This window comes from Grampus griseus (assembly GCF_964374135.1).
Source record: "Grampus griseus genome assembly, chromosome: 1".
Taxonomy (NCBI): domain Eukaryota; kingdom Metazoa; phylum Chordata; class Mammalia; order Artiodactyla; family Delphinidae; genus Grampus; species Grampus griseus.
This window is the reverse complement of record NC_139017.1, coordinates 74,249,702-74,265,901: the sequence shown is the minus strand read 5'-3', so window position 1 is coordinate 74,265,901 and position 16,200 is coordinate 74,249,702. Positions and strand designations below refer to the sequence as shown.

The following is a 16,200-nucleotide window of genomic DNA, read 5'->3' as shown; positions in this document are numbered from 1 at the left end:
GGGGAGACTGAGAGTGGGGAGCCAAGGGAAGAAAACAGGGAAAAGAAGATGGCATAGAGATGGCTGGGCAGATTAGGGGCGGGTGGGGAGAAGGGTGTAGCTGGGGAGGGAAGCAGGTCGCAGAGCCTGGGGGAAAGGGCAGAAGGGACCCAGAGAGAAAGATGGAAAGGGGGCTGTGGAAGAGAGAGCAGGGTGAGATGAGTGCAGAGAGGGAACTGTGTTTTCCAGAAAGGGAACCAAGAAAAACTCGATCTTGCTGGCATTTGCCGACGCCCCCTTCTCGCCCTCTGGGGCGTTTGTGTGTATAAGTGCGTGGGCAGGGAGGCAGCAGTGGTGACAGCGGGAGCTCGCACTTGGAAGCTGTTTGAAGACCAGGACACTGTTTAATTCAGCTTTTACTGTTCACAGTGTCCAGCACAGTGTCTTGTTCACACGTAGTAGGAGCTTAACAAATATTTCTCGAATAAGTAGTCAATGCCAAGAACCTCTGATGAGAGTAGATTCCTGATTCCTTCAATGGGCAGAATCACAGCTGGCAAGTTCCCCTTTAGGGCAGAGGAAACCCCCAAATTCCTTCCTTCTGCTTCTCCCCTCCCCCCACCCCAGTTATGTTCCCTGACTGGGACTTTCTAATTGAGTCAGGTAACAAAGAGGGATGAGGGAAGCATATTTGGGGGCCATTACTCCCCTAAACAGTTAAACTTCTACAGATGATCAGTTTGCCCTGTGATGTCGAGGGAGCTTGACCCCTCTGTACACTGGGCTCACTCACAGCTCCCCCTCAATGCAGGGAGTGTCTGCTGGCATCAAACCTCTTGGACGGGGCAGCCCTTGCCTGCCATCAGGTGCTCACCGACCTGGGCTCACAGCTTTTGTGGAACTCCTCGCCTCCTGTCACCCCTTCTTCGCCCCAGAATGGGGCTGATGTCTCCACAGTGGTGCTGGTGTCTCTGAAATCTGTCCTGCCTGAATCCCAGCAGCCCTGCCTCAGCTCTCTGGACAGGCAGGCTTTTCTTCTGGAAGGGAATTAGTAGTACTATCACTTAGATGGCTCTTACGGTGTTGGTCCGTGTCATAGGCATTGTTTAAGTGCTTTAGATTTACTAACTTGTTTAACCCTCAGCACCACCCTATGATGTAGGTTCTATTGTTATCTTCGAGTAAAGATGAGGAAACTGAGGCACAGAGAGACTAAATGACTTGCCTAAGGTCACACACTGGAAAGAGGTATAGCTGAGAGTGGAGCCCGGACAGTGTGGTTCCAAGTCCATGCGTTTAACTTCCCTGTCAAATCTCCTCTTGGGAATGGGGGGAGTGGTTGAGCCTGGCCTTTCTTCCTCTTGTGTCTTCATCTGAGCCCTGGGTGAGAGCTATCCTTCCTTCTACTGCTTGATTCTCCATTCACCACCATCCATCCTTCCCTAGCATCATTTCTGTGGCCTGAAGCCACATTCTGACAGGTATGTATGTTTGAGTGTGAGTGTGAGTGTGTGTGTGTGTGTGTGTGTGTGTGTGTGTATGTGTAGACGTGATTACACTTCATGGTACGGATGTCCAGGTGCTCCCAATAGGGTCCTCTAAAATGGGTGGGTAGGGGGAGATGGGAGAGGGCCCAGTGCAGGGTGGTCAGAATATGCGATGGCAGTGCCAGGGAGTCAAGAGTGCAAATACATCTGGAAAGTAACTTTCCACCCATCTCCCCACCCCCACTGCTCCTTCCCTTGCCTCCTAATCTGATCTTGGTATTTATGGAGATGCTAAACAGATCATGCCCTCTGAGGATGGAGCCTAGGAAGACCCCATGGCCCTGTTGATCTCATTACTCTGTGTCTTGTCAGCAGATCTGCCGCCCTGCTGCTCATTCAGGCTTGGGGCTGATCATATTAATTGAAATATTAAACATTCACAAAAATGAATTATAATGAACTCCCCTCACTCCTCCTCCCAGTCAGCAATTGAGGAGACAGCTGCAGGCAGCAAAACGCCTCCAATCCTTCGTTTAGTTTGTGGTCCCCAGACGGAAGGCTTCAGTCTGAGAGGAGAGGTGGGGTTTAGGAGAGAAGATGTGGGAGCTCTCTTCAGGCCCTCCTTGCTGGGCTACTGTGGGCACCTCTCTGTTGTCCTTCAGGCTGTAGGGGAGGGAAGCTCTGTGGGGTGAAGACTGGGGGGAAAAATGACCCAGAGGCGCATACCAGGGAATTGCTCTCCAGGAGGAGGTGAGGCTTCCAACTAGGTTCCTCCAAGGTACTTTCTCTGCCCACCATCCCCAAGCTCACCCTCTTTCTTATTCTCTGCACTCAATGTTAAGATGCCCTACATTAAAAGATTATTGACTTTATAAAGAGAGAGCTCACTCCTGGTTTTAGATTCTTAGGAAACGAGACATGCTAAATAATTGGGGTACTTTTCAGAAAGGTCAAAATGTAGTGAAGGTATGCGTGGGCAGAATGGCTAGTCATCAAATACTTGCTGGCCTCACTAATTGAAAACAGAGTGAAGACTTCTGTAGCAGAATCTGTGAGAGTGTACAAAGAATTGATTATATAATCTTCCTTCCCTCGAGTGGCTTCTACCTCAAGTGGAGAGGTAAGAAAGGCCAACACAATTTACAATAGTGAGAACTGAGGTGCTGTTAAAAAAAGAAAAGTAGCCTCTCTCATTTACACATATGTGTATTTGGGGTTTGGGCCATGGGATGTGGTCAGTCAAGAAAGGCTTGACTGATTCTCAAAGCACAAGAAGATCATAGTTTAGCAGAAGGAAGACATTAATTATTTTATGCATGGGGGTGGGGGATGGAGGGAATTGTGCATGTATATGCCTGTGTGTGTGTGTGTGTGTGTGTGTGTAGATTCGACAGTCCAGACCAGCACCATTTACTGTAATGCAAGCTGTATATATAATTTAAAAATTTCTAGTAGCCACATTAAAAAAGTGAAAGGAAAAAGTGAAATGACTTTTAATAATATATTTTATTTAACCAGTATATTCAATGTATTATTCAACGAGTTTATATGATATATCCAAAATATTCAACATGTAATCAATGTAAGGATTATTAGAGATATTTACATTTTAAAATACCAAGTCTTCAAAATCCAGTGAGTGATTTATACTTACAGCTCATCTGACACTTTCAGCAAATTTCAAGCGCTTAATAGCCACAGGTGGCTCGTGGTGACCACATTGGATGGTGCAACTTAGAGGTTCCAACACTAGCTTCTCTGGGGGGTGGAGGGGTGGGAAGAGACAGGTCTTAGCCAACAGGAACTATCACGTCTGATTAACCTCTGCTCCTGCCTAAAAAAATCACTTCTGACAGATGGCAGCTTATCTACCTCTCACTATAACTCTCGCTCCTAAAAAACAATCAAAATGATTACTACCCAGATGGGGTTTCTGAGAAGAGGTTTGTAGCCCACTATTTAATTTACCTCTTGAGGTGTTTTTCCTGGCTTGGGAACTGCCAACATTTTCACTTCTTTTCCTCAGTCTTTTTTTTTTTGGCCATGTTGTGTGGCTTGCGGGATCTTACTTCCCTGACCAGGGATTGAACCCAGCCCCAGCAGTGAAAGCACGGAGTGCTAATCACTGGACCGCCGGCGAATTCCCTCCTCAGTCTTTTCTGAGAGGCAGATGGCAGAGAGACCCCCTCCCAGGCCATGGCCTAATGCTGGGCTTGTTAAGCTCTTTCCTTGCTCCTTGGGCAGTTTTCTCAAATCTGAAAAGACTGCCTCCTTTTGGGCTCTTCTCTGCCTCTCACAAGGTCTCTGCTGCTCATGATCTCCGAGGGGGTGTAGAAATTCAGCACTTGCGTGTATTGTCAGACAGCCTCCTGCCCTTTCTAGGTGCTATTTTCAGCTCTCTGGCTTTCTGTCTCACGTTCTCTTCTTAATTAGATAGCAGAACACATCTTGAAGACCAACTGCCTTTCCCCTCCCCTACTCCATTGGGAGTGGGAAACATGATTTAGAATTTATAAGGAGCAGTTAATCTACACAAGAAAGTCAGTCCAAGAGGGGAAACTTCTGGCAGCATGTCCCCAGGTCCTTTCCAGCATTTTTAGTCTGAGAACATTCCTTCCTTTGTAGAACTCGGTTCATTCCATCCTATGGGGTGCTTTCATGTTGTGTTAAGAATCCAAGACTTCAGGGTCAAGTGTCTGCACTTGAAGGATGGAAGGGTTTGGCTCCCGGGCCGGTGGAAAGGGAAGAAGCCTAGATTTTCCTTCCCTACTACTAGGCTTTAAATGAGAGAGTCAGGAACCAGATTCTGGGAGACTCTGCCTTAGGAATCCCTTTTCCAGTTATGCTCTAGAGCTAAAGAAAAAACTATTTGAGGTTGGGTGGGGTCAAGAAGGGCTCATTTTCATATGCAGTCAAGTTGGGAATTCAGTCCCCAAATCTGGGGAAGGGGATCCTTTTGACACCTTCCAGAGCTTACTCCTCGGCTTCAGAGTGGCCCCCTTATTGCTTCTTTCAGCCCCGCCCCCTTCTGGAGAGGGCGGGGCCAGGCCAGGGGCGGGTCCTCACCAGCCGCGCCTCCCGTCGCCTTGACGACCGCGACAAGATGGCGACCCTGCCGGGCGGGATTCAAGGGCTGTACCCCGAGGCGCTGAGCCCCGAGCAGCTGGAGAAGCTGCGCGGCTTCAAGGTGGGTGCGGCCCCCGACCTCCGCCTCCATTAGACTGCAGCTCCCCGTGGGTAAGGGCCCCGGAGAAAAGGGACGTGGAGCCTGTTCCCAGATAAAGGGACGGAAGGCTGGGTGGGTGGGGACACACCCGGCGGACCCTAAGCTTCTGGAGCCCTGAACAGAGCCCGACAGGCGCCTGAAAGTCCAGAAAAAAACTTAAACAGGGATGGGCCAGAGAAATGGACCGAAATGACTGCCGGATACTTTAACTTAGATACAAACAAGAACTTCCCAACGGTAGAGACCCGACCTTAGTTAAGGCCCCTAAGCCTGAGCCGGAGGCAGCATTGAAGATGTTGCTCTGTAAGAAGACAGATGGCTTCAATGTTCAAACGTCCTGGGAAGAGACCCGGGTTAAGTGCGCACGTTGTTTCCCCAAGCCCCCCACACCTCCAGGGCTTGAACCCCGAAATCTTTCTCCTCATGAAGCATGACCTTTTTCACTTGCCCTCCAGATTCAGACTCGGATTACTAATGAAAAGTACCTAAGGACCCACAAAGAAGTGGAGTTGCTCATAAGTGGTTTCTTCAGGTAGGTGGTTTCCAGACTGGCCTTGAGCAAATAGTGGAAATCTCGTTGGGGATAGGTGAGTGTGAGTGACCTCTTCTTTCTTTAAACACTACTTGTTGCTTCCTTTAGGGTCTGAAGTTTAGAAAATATCCTGAGATTGAATATTTTCTAGCGCCGGGCTCTGTGGCACCCAGGGTTTTCTTGTTATCTCTAGAGGTTTCCTTCAGTTATCTCAAAATTCTCAAAAATATTAATATGCATTCACTTTAGCTCTAAGGATAAATACATACCTTCCAACACTTGGAAGAGGGAATTTGGCATTGAGAAACTCAGCAGGCAGCCATTGGGTGTAGAACCCTATTCTCTATCAGAGGCCTGTAACAAGGTCACTAGAACTTAAAAAAATTCAGACGCCTGGCCTTTCTCTACCTGAGAACATTGGTGTGGAAAGACTCCCAAGGGTTGGAAGCCACTCCCTTGTAAGTCATGGGGAAAAGAAAACCATTTGCCACCATGTCTTGGAGCACCTTTTTCCTTCCCCCACACTGCCTTTCAGCATGGCATTTGCTTGAATGAAAATGTTCCTAATAGGATGAAAAGCAAAGAACTGAGGGAAAAAAAAAATCATGGAGCATCAATGGATGAAAACAATAGAGCTATGTCGAATACTGTTTGGCTACAAACAGATAGGCACGATTTAAATAATAATGGCTTCCATTTCCAGGCACTGCTGTTGGTTTCCTACATTAGCAGTTATCACATTGTATAATTGCATTTTCTTTCTCTCCCTGGACCAAAGCTCTAAGCTGGTGGAGCCATGTTTGTGTCCCCAGGGCCCACAGTGTATGACATTTTGGTACATTTTTGCTGATCCTCCTAGCAAGTCTACAAAGATAGTTTATTATCACTTCCATTTTACATGTGAAATACCTTCCCCAGATTGCTGAACCAGGATCCAAACCCCTGGTTTTTCCACTGTGTTGCACTGTAAGCACACAGGAGCTGGGGAGCCAGAGGTAGGGCTCTCCTTTGTCTTTTTAAAAGTAGGCCTGGAGGGGTGTCTTTTTTCCATGCTTCATTGTTCTTCAAAGTGGCAGCCGATTCTCAGAGGGCAGATAGGGGAAGGGGAAAGGGAAAATGGAAACCTGTCTGTGAGGTTTGGTTTTTTGGGGCCAGGCTTAAAGCTTGGGCAAAAGATAGTTTAGGGGTTCTCTGTCAGTGTCAGCCCTGGAGATCAGGCCATCACTTTCTGTACCTTTTCTTCTAAAGGGAGATAAAGGATGACATCTTTCCTATCCTGGGGAGCTTGCAATCCAAGTTAAGAATGATTCCAGCAGCGAGATTGGGGATAGATGTTAAAACCTGAATTAACTCACCATTTGCAATGTTCACAAACAAAAGGATTAGAACCCTTGGGGGTGGTGAATAAAGAGGGTGTTGTTTTAGTCACATGGCAGGGGTGGCCCTGCTTCTCTGCCCAGGAACAGTTTCCAGGAGGAGCTGGGTGTCTGCAAGGACAGCTCTAGGCATCTTCCCTTTCCTTCCTTATCATCCCCCTCCCTGGGCCAGGTAGGCCACCAGGCTTCTCCTTTTGCTGTCCTGGAAGCTCCTCTCCTGAAATCCTCCTGGCCCCTTTTAGGCCTTTCTCTTTCTGAGGGGGAGGGGAGAGGGGAGAGGAAGTGTTTGAACTTTGAGGGTTTGCTTTTGGTTTTCTTTTTGGTGTGATTGTTATTTCCTTTGGATAATACCAGAGTGAACCAGAATCAGCCCCTCGTCTGCATTGGATGCTTCAGATGGTCCTTCCTGTGAGAAAAGAGGAAGGGAGAAGAGGGGACAGAATCCTGGGCAGCATGCCTGTCCTCACCTGTCTGCAGGTCTCTGCTGTACACTCACTGCAAGCCATGAGAAGCCCCACTCTGTTTTTGTTGGGAGGCAAGCTCACCACTTGGGTTTTGCAGATCCTAATGATTTATGGCCATTCAGCTACAACTCTCCAGCCTATACTCATATATACAGTATATGGAACTCTTAATGCCTTGAATTTTAGAACTGAAAAATGTTAGAAATAGGGATCTAACTTATTTTAGGCATCCAGAGATCTCAGGTTTTAGGCTGGAGATATGATAACAAAGTGTGAAATTGTAGACAGGCTTTATTAGGTGTTTTTGTAAACAGCCAGGCAGATGAATCTTCCCAAACCATAGCACAGATCATATCATTCCTTGGCTGGAAAAATCTTCAGTGGATCCACAATATTGCCTTTTTTTTTTTTTTAAACATTCTATTGAAATATAAAGTACAGACAAGTGGCATATCCTAAACTGGATGAACTTTCACAAGCTGAGAACACACATGATACTAGCGTCCAGATCAAGAACTAGAACCTGACTAGCACCTCAGACCCTTTGTGGCCCCTTTCAGTCACTTCCTCCAAAAAGTTAGCCAGTATCCTGACTTCTAATCACACAGATTCATTTTGCCTTTTTGTGTACTTTATACAAATGGAATTCCACAATATGTGCTCTTTTGTGCCTGGCTTCTTTTGCTCAGCAGTATCTTTTTTTTTTTTGAGGTATGCGAGCCTCTCACTGTTGTGGCCTCTCCCGTTGCGGAGCACAGGCTCCGGACGTGCAGGCTCAGCGGCCATGGCTCACGGGCCCAACCGCTCCACGGCATGTGGGATCTTCCCGGACCGGGGCCCGAACCTGCGTCCCCTGCATCGGCAGGCGGACTCTCAACCACTGCGCCACCAGGGAAGCCCCAGCAGTATCTTAGATCCTCCATTCTCATTGCTGTGTAGTATTCCACTGTGTGACTCTACCACGCTTTGTTTATCCATTCCCATTGTCTCTTTTTTCTTCTTTTTTTAAAAAAATTTTATTTTTATTTATTTTTGGCTGCGTTGGGTCTTTGTTGCTGCAGGTGGGCTTTCTCCAGTTGTGGCGAGCGGGGGCTACTCTTCATCGCGGTGGCGCATGGGCTTAGTTGCTCCGCGGCATGTGGGACCTTCCCGGACCAGGGCTCGAACCCGTGTCCCCTGCACTGGCAGGCAGACTCTCGACCGCTGTGCTACCAGGGAAGCCCGTCTCTCTCTTTTTTTAAAATATAAATATGTTTATTTATTTTTGGCTGCGTTGGGTCTTCATTGTGGTGCGTGGGCTTCTCATTGCGGTGGCTTGTCTTGTTGTGGAGCACGGGCTCTAGGCCCATGGGCTTCAGTAGTTGTGGCACTCGGGTCAGTAATTGTGGCTCGCAGGCTCTAGAGCGCAGGCGCATGGGCTTAGTTGCTCCGTGGCATGTGAGATCTTCCCGGACCAGGGCTCGAACCCATGTCCCCTGCATTGGCAGGCGGATTCTTTTTTTTTTTTTTTTTGCGGTACGAGGGCCTCTCACTGTTGTGGCCTCTCCCGCTGCGGAGCACAGGCTCTGGACGCGCAGGCTCAGCAGCCATGGCTCACGGGCCCAGCCGCTCCGTGGCATGTGGGATCTTCCTGGACCGGGGCACGAACCCGTGTCCCCTGCATCGGCAGGCGGACTCTCAACCACTGCGCCACCAGGGAAGCCCGGCAGGCGGATTCTTAACCACCGCACCATCAGGGAAGTCCCCCCATTGTCTCTCTCTTTTTTAAAAAATTTATTTATTTATTTATTTTTGGCTGCGATGGGTTTTCCTTGCTGCGCGTGGGCTTTCTCTAGTTGCGGTGCATGGGCTTCTCATTGCGGTGGCTTCTCTTGTTGCGGAACACGGGCTCTAGAGCGCAGGCTCAGTAGTTGTGGCGCACGGGCTTAGTTGCTCCACGGCATGTAGGATCTTCCCGGACCAGGGCTCAAACCCGTGTCCCCTGCATTGGCTGGCGGATTCTTATCCACTGTGCCACCAGGGAAGTCCCCCCACCATTGTCTCTTGAACTGAGTATGAATGTCTCTCCCTGGTCTTCAAGGCCCTCCATACTAGGGCCTCCTTCGCTTCCCACTACTCCCTGCACGTGCCCCCACTCCAGCCAGACTGGACCTCTCTGATCATTCCACCGCCCTCTGCAGGGGCACTGACACTCCCTGAGTGCTCTTCTAGACCCTGGGGAAACAAAGGTGGATACGACCCAGTTCCTACCCTCTGGAGTTCACTGTCAATAGGACATGGGCAGTTCCCTTTTATTTTGGGGCCTTTATTCCTGCTGCTCCTTGGTCTGGAAGGCTCTTGTCCCTCAGCCCTCGTCCCATGTGTACCTCAAGGGCGCTCTCAGACGCCAGCTGCTCTGTGAGGATTTGGGGGTCTTACCGTAAGGAATCACTCTTTCTCCTATGATCTCCCAGCACACTATTTCGTACCCTCCCGTAGCACTACCTGGAGGTTACTTGGCCTTTTGGACATTTGGGAACTTACCCATTTCCTTTCACTTGACAGTAATTCCTTTGAGGTGGGGCTATATTTTAGCTTTTTAAAATCAATCCCCCATATCTTATATAGTGACTTACACAGAATTTGTGCTCAACAGTTCTCAAATTGAATTGAAGGAGAAGAGGGGAAGCAAAGTTCCTGAAGCTTGGGAGGCAGGGGCCTCCTGGGCAGGGACAGCCTTCCATGCTGGTGGGGCAGGGCAGCCACGGCCACAAGGCCATGTTGTAGAGCACTGGCCTTGGAACCACAAGACCTGGGCTTCCTCTCCTTTATTTACTTGCTTTATGAACTTGGGCAAATGGTCAACCTTTTGAAAGCTTGCTTTCTTCATATGTAAAATGGGGCACAGTCATTGCTGTTTCACAGAGTGTAGAGTGAGATAACGTTTATGAACGAGCTTTATGAGCTATAAAAGTCGGTGGGCTATAAGGCAGTTTCAGCTTCCCAGTGGCACCGGCGCCCTGGGTTTTGTCCCAGTGTCCACTGTATGCAGGGCCAACAACCATCTCAAGTCCGTCCTCTCAGCGTGGTTTACTGTGCCCTCCCCCCCACCCGTGGCGATTCCTGGTTACACTTCCTTGGAAGGTTGTGGGTTGCACATCTGTCCCACCACACCTGAGTCCCTCGAGGAGGAGGCAGCGAGCTCTTCAACTTGCTGCCTGGCCTGGGCCTGGTCTCTGGTTCTGTGAAATGTTTGTGGAGTGAATGACAAGCTTCACTTGGCTGCAGCACTTGCTGTCTTGTGAGGTGAGCATTCCCTAGGCTTCTTGCCATTTAGAATGTCTTGCTCCTGGCCTCAGATCCTGACTAGAAGGAAAATCACGAAGGAAAGGGTCCTTGGCAGGAGTCCTCTGGCTTTCCGCCTGCCAGGACGGGTGTGTCTCGGGTCATCTGCCCCGACAGTGCAGGACCTGCTTTACCTCCTCCCCTTATCCCTTGATGTTTTCCAGAGAAATGCTTTTGAAAAGACCAGACAACATTCAAGAATTTGCTGCAGGTGAGTAAGGCAGCGTCCATTTTGGGCGTTTGATAAACGAGCACCAGGAGTGTTACTGTGAATTTAGACTCGGACAAGCCCAGGATTCTCCCTGCAGAGTCTGGGGTGCTTCTTTATCCAGTGTCTCCCAAGGGAGCTTTTTTCAAAAGGCTCTTTCCTCAATGTCATTTCCTCAAAATGAGGACAGATAAGAAACGAGGCAGAACTTCCTCGTGGTAAAGATTGTTAAGAATTTTGAGATTCCCTAAGGAACAGACTGGCAGCTCTTTCCCTGGGAATCTTAAAGCAGCGTTCTCAACCCTGGCTGCACATTAAAATAATCTGGGGAATTTTAAAAAAATACTGATGTCCGGGCCCACCCCCAGAGGTTTTTATTTAATTAGTCTGGGGTGGGGCCGGGCATCCACAGTTTTAAAGGCTCCCCAGGTGATTCTAATGGGCTCCGCTGCCCTGAGATGGCTTGAGGTCAATGGTATTTAAAGGGAAGGGGCTGGGCTCGATGATTTCTTGGGTCCTTTTAGCCCTGGGATTACAGCCTCAAACCGTTTCTGACTGAATCTAAGTATGTCTTTGCTGTCACAGCAGATGCTGCCTCTGATTCACGTTATGCTGGGTATATAAAAATCCTCTTCTGTCGTCATCCTGCAAGAGACTGGCTCTCCTCTGAGAGGATATTCTCAGAGAGGGCGTGATGTCTCAGAGACAGGAGCCAGCAGGCCGAGCTGAGACAAGAATAACACTTGGTATTTATTTGGGCCCCAAGATGGGCCTGGAGCAGAAAGCCAGAAACTCCCTCAGCCCTCTCATGGCTCCCTGTGCGTCAGCAAGCTGACAGGCCAGCGGCAGGGCGGTGTGGAGGGGACAGGGGCCGCCCTGTCAGCCCTTGCTGGGAACGCTGGAGCTGGAGGCTCAGAACTTCTGGGGGGGGGGCGCGAGGGCGGGGAAGACAGTGACCTTGGGATTTGTTGTGGCATCTCATATTACATTGTAAAGCAGGACCACCAGTAACAGTCCTGCTAAGACAGAGCCTTCCTGGCTTTTTAGCAGAGTGAGCTGTCTCTCGCCTAGTCTTTTTCCCTTGGGTTTAGATGATTTCTTCTTTTTAATTCTTATCCCAGACTATTTCACGGATCCAAGGCTTCCCAACAAGATTCACATGCAGCTAATTAAGGAGAAGAAAGCGGCTTAATTAGCAAAATCATGATGCTCAGCTGTTGAGAGAGAACAGAAAGCATCCAGCCTCGGGGTGGGTGTTAACCTCACTTACAGTCAGAGGCTTCTTTACTCCTGTGAAAATAAGCACTGGTTCCTCGGCCCAGGGTGTGAAAGAAACCAAACAGAGACGCTGCAGAGAAGTTCCGTGCAAGTGTTTCATTTTCCTGACACTACTTTAGGGAATGTGAAGAGAGGCCCAGGGTTTGTCTGGCATGTCCGTGGCAGGGAGAGACATCCGTCTTCTTAATCTAGTGACATGGATCAAGAGAATGGAAGTTGAGTAGTTCTGGAGGAAAGAGAGAGCCAGGGAAATGGGGTGGGATCCGTTAGTATCAAGAGCCTGCTCTCAGGCTGCAGAATTCCTGTGTGCTTCTGCAGGTGGCCTTTTCCTTGTGTCTTTGGCGGCGGGAGTAGAAGGGCTTTCCCACTGCTTCTGGAAAGGGTGGGGGCAGTTTCCCTCGTTGCATTTGGATTGGGCGCTTTCCTGCCCCCTTCAGCGTCAAACCAGGCTACGCCGTGAGGGCCATCACACATTTTTCAGGCAGGATTTCTGAAATGATTTTGAAGGTTGGGAGTTTTAAATGTGAGGTGGGAAAAAGCCACACTCCTGATTTAGCAGCACCATTTCTGTTTTGCAGGGTCATCTGGAAGCGAGAGAGCCCTGTTGCCATCAGTGTGGGTTTCCGGGCTGTGTCTGCTGTTGCAAAGGCTTTTAAAGATGCTCATTAAAAACAGACCTCCCTGTTCTCTCTGCTTTATTTCACTTAGAAGGAAGAAGACATCCTTCACGGGAGGCTGCTCTGCCCCCACTCTGACCGGGTAGGTAGTAGGCCTGTTTCTCTGTTCGTGGCAGAGGCCTCTGAGCTAGGTCAGTGGGTGTTTCCACATGTGCCTCAACCCCGTGTACTCCCTGCCCCTTCAGGCCACTCACTCCCAGAGCCAAGACCGGACAAAAGAGCAGGGATGGGGAATCCTGAGAGGAACACAGCTGGTCGTGGTTGTACGCAAGCAGAGTCCACGCTTCCAAGGTGGCTTTTGTTTTTTATCTTACCTCCGGGGTTACTGTACAAAGTGTACAGGTGATGATTAACTTTTATTTCCATAGAAGCAATAGTCAGAGGAATTGGGTTGGGTGGACGGAAGAGCGAATGAGATTAGACACAGAAAACCCATTCAGGGCCATGAATATTGTGAAATAAGAGCCCCATGGGTGACTCAGAGGTGGTGGACTTTGTTCTTGAGGATTTTTAGGAACAAGCTGCCCATCCATTTGATTTTTAGCTTAGAGGCAGGAGAGTGGGCCGGTTGGCCTGGTAAGTCCTTTCCAGGCCTAGGAGGCGTGGAAGTCTTGCATGTGTGTGTGTCCTACCTCTCTGGCCTCCAAAACTCACTGGTTCCACTGTAGGAAGGACCTCTCACCTGTGTGTCACTTGTCAACTTCACTATGGCAACAGAAGCAACAAATAATACAGACCGAAGTGGGGGCTGTATTATTTTTATTTCCCTTGTCTCTGCTGTCTTGTTCCCAGCTACCATCATCTGCAGTAGTAGAAAGGGCAACAAAATGGGGCATTTAGAGAACTATTAAAGCTACACATAATAAGCTATGGGGTAGGAACCTGAGGAGTTATTTTAAGTGCTTTCAGAATCACACTTCAGCAGCCATGGCTCTGACAATGAGGTATCCCTGTTTAGAAAATACAAACGAAGCCTTCAGCCAAACACACATCTACTAAGGATCTCTGATGTGAAGTGTTATGTTAGACACTCTTGGAACCTTTTGTAGGGGAAGAGACCTGCAACAGTGTGGGGAGAGAGCAGAGTGTTTTTCAAGATGCTTGAGTGCGTGATTTAATACATGAGAGTACAGCGGCTCATGCTTGGGGAGTTTCCTGGTAGAGATAAGAAATGCATTTTTAGGTCATAGTGCACCTTCTCTGTGTGAGACGGTGTGCTCGGTCCTGGGGGTAAGGCAGAGCGATCGTCCCTCCCGTGCAGCGGTTCATGGTCTGGGAGATGGGCTGCTTTTCTCCCCAAACCTTAACTGTCTGAATATCTCACTTTTTAGACTGAAAGCTCCACCAGGGCAGGGACCAAACCTAAAAATCGAACTTGGTCACTGTTGAGTTCCGGAGCCCTAGCACAGTGTCTGAATATAGCAAGTGCTTGGTATGCATTTGTGGAGAGAACGAATGCTTGTATAGTTGAATGAGCAGTCCCATTATGTCGACTGCTATCAAGACTGTTGTATACCTATGATGGAAGTAGGGACATGATATGGGAGGCGGTGGAAGAAGGAACACCTGGTCTTCTTGCGAAGTGAGGGAGTGAGGGAGGCTTCACGGAAACTGGCATGTGATGTGTAAGAAGGGATTTGCTAGGCAGACATGGCAAGAGGCATGGGGTAGTCAGGGTGTCGCGGTGCTTACATTCTGCTGAGCAGGATGCTGGTGGCCTGCTGATTTTTTTTTTTTAAATAAATTTATTTATTTATTGACTGTTGGGTCTTCATTGCTGTGCACGGGCTTTCTCTAGTTGCGGCGAGCAGGGGCTACTCTTCGTTGCGGTGCGCGGGCTTCTCATTGCGGTGGCTTCTCTTTGTTGCAGAGCACAGGCTCTAGGCGTGCGGGCTTTAGTAGCTGTGGCACGTGGGCTCAGTATAGTTGTGGTTCGTGGGCCCTAGAGCGCAGGCTCAGTAGTTGTGGCGCACAGGCTTAGTTGCTCCGCGGCATGTGGGAATCTTCCCGGACCAGGGCTCGAACCCATGTGCCCTGCATTGGCAGGCGGATTCTTTACCACTGCGCCACCAGGGAAGTCCTGGCCTGCTGATTCTTATTACTCCTTTCTTCCTTGCTTCCAGAGCTGAAGGGGGCAAGAGAAAAGGAGGGGGAGCAGCTGTTGGGTCAGTCCTGAAGCAGTGTCTGCCGTACCCTCCCTCCCTGACTCATTCTCCACGTGGTAGCTCGAATGATCTTTTAAGAAACTAAATCTGTATGTTACTTTCCTGCCTAAACCCCTTTAGTGGTCTTCTGTGCGCTTAAAGTCCGGATGGCCTTCCAGGGACTGCAAAGCTTCACGAGCCCCTCCACCTCTCGGTCGTCGGCTGCTCTTTTCCTCCCGCCTCACGGGGCTCCGGCCACACCAATCTTTTCTCTCCTCCTCGACCATGCCAAGGTAGTTCCCACTTGAGGGCCTTCGAACTCTGCCTGGATTTCTCTTCCCCAGAACCTCACAGAGCTAATGGTCCAAGTTAGGATGCTGTGTGCTGGAAGCAAGGAGAAGACTCTGCTAAGCGAGCAGGCCATGCTTTCCTCACGTGGCAGACCCGCAGGTGGCGGCTACTGGCGTTGTTTCAGGGGCCGCCTCTCTGCCGTTCCTTCCCTCCCTCATGGTCAGAGGAGACGCAGGAGGACCAGGAAGAGACTGTGCCAGTGGTACTTGTCTGTTTTCTCAGGAAAGCAAAAGCTTCCTCAGGACACCCACTTCCGCCCCCCAGCTTCCACTACCATCTCACTGGCCAGAACTGTGTACGTGGCCCCCTCTTGAAGGGAGGCTGGGAAGTTGAGGATTTAGCCATTGAACAGTGCCCTAGATAGCTTCTTGTCACTTCCTCAGAGAGTCCTTTTCTAGGGAGCAGACTGAAGTTGCTTCCCCCAGGCATTTAAACATATTTAATTAGAAAGGTATTCCTGCTAGCTGTTCTGTCACATCCCTCTGTCTGGTTTTCTTTACAACACCTATCACTGTCTGATATTGTCTTGTCTGCTTATTTTCCTGTTACTGTCTGTGGCCCCAGGAATGTGAGCCCCCGTGAGAGCAGGCCTTGTCAGTCGTGCTCGTCACTCCGAGGCCAGCACCTACAGCTGTGCCTAGCACGTGTAGCTACTCAGTGCACACTTGCTGAATGGTTGCAAGGATGGGTGGGTGGTGGTTAGAAGCCTGACTGCACGATGAAGGCTTGATCGAGGCAGTGGCATGAAAACAGGAGATGAATCTTAGTTGTTTTTAGGAGGAGGAATTGGCAGGGCTTGTGATTTGAATGGGGCGAGGTTATAAGGGGGGATGTAGATTCTAGACTGACTTCCAGGTTTCTTGTGTGGACAAGGAGAGGGAAGATAGGATCATCTGCTGATGCAGAAAGGAAGTCGACACGGGCAGGGGAAATGGGGAGATGAATTTATTTTTTTAATTTTAAAAATGTTAAAAAAATTTTAACTTATTTTTTGGCCCGTACTGTGTGGCTTGTGCGATCTCAGTTCCCCAACCAGGGATTGAAGCTGAGCTATGGCAGTGAAAGTGCCAAATTCTAACCACTAGACCACCAGGGAACTCCCCGGGGGATGAATTTAGGCCAGAAGGTTTCCGCTGATTTGCAATTGGGTCGTG

General features: G+C 49.3%; 1 protein-coding gene across 1 annotated transcript; it reads left to right on the top strand.

The window, feature by feature from the left end:
- Positions 1-4,568: 4,568 nt before the first annotated feature.
- On the top strand, positions 4,569-12,549 carry RIIAD1 (regulatory subunit of type II PKA R-subunit domain containing 1). The gene is made up of 5 exons (XM_082657952.1): positions 4,569-4,653; positions 5,148-5,224; positions 10,553-10,599; positions 11,718-11,845; positions 12,453-12,549. Exons 1-4 carry the CDS (start codon positions 4,570-4,572, stop codon positions 11,786-11,788), a joined length of 279 nt encoding a protein of 92 aa, XP_082514078.1. The 5' UTR covers position 4,569; the 3' UTR covers positions 11,789-11,845; positions 12,453-12,549.
- Positions 12,550-16,200: the final 3,651 nt, after the last annotated feature.

Coding starts and splice junctions, on each gene's coding strand:
- RIIAD1 (XM_082657952.1), top strand. CDS start 4,570: ATGGCGACCCTGCCGGGCGGGATTCAAGGGCTGTACCCCGAGGCGCTG. Junction 5,225..10,552: donor CTCATAAGTGGTTTCTTCAG/GTAGGTGGTTTC, acceptor GATGTTTTCCAG/AGAAATGCTTTTGAAAAGAC. Junction 10,600..11,717: donor CATTCAAGAATTTGCTGCAG/GTGAGTAAGGCA, acceptor TTCTTATCCCAG/ACTATTTCACGGATCCAAGG.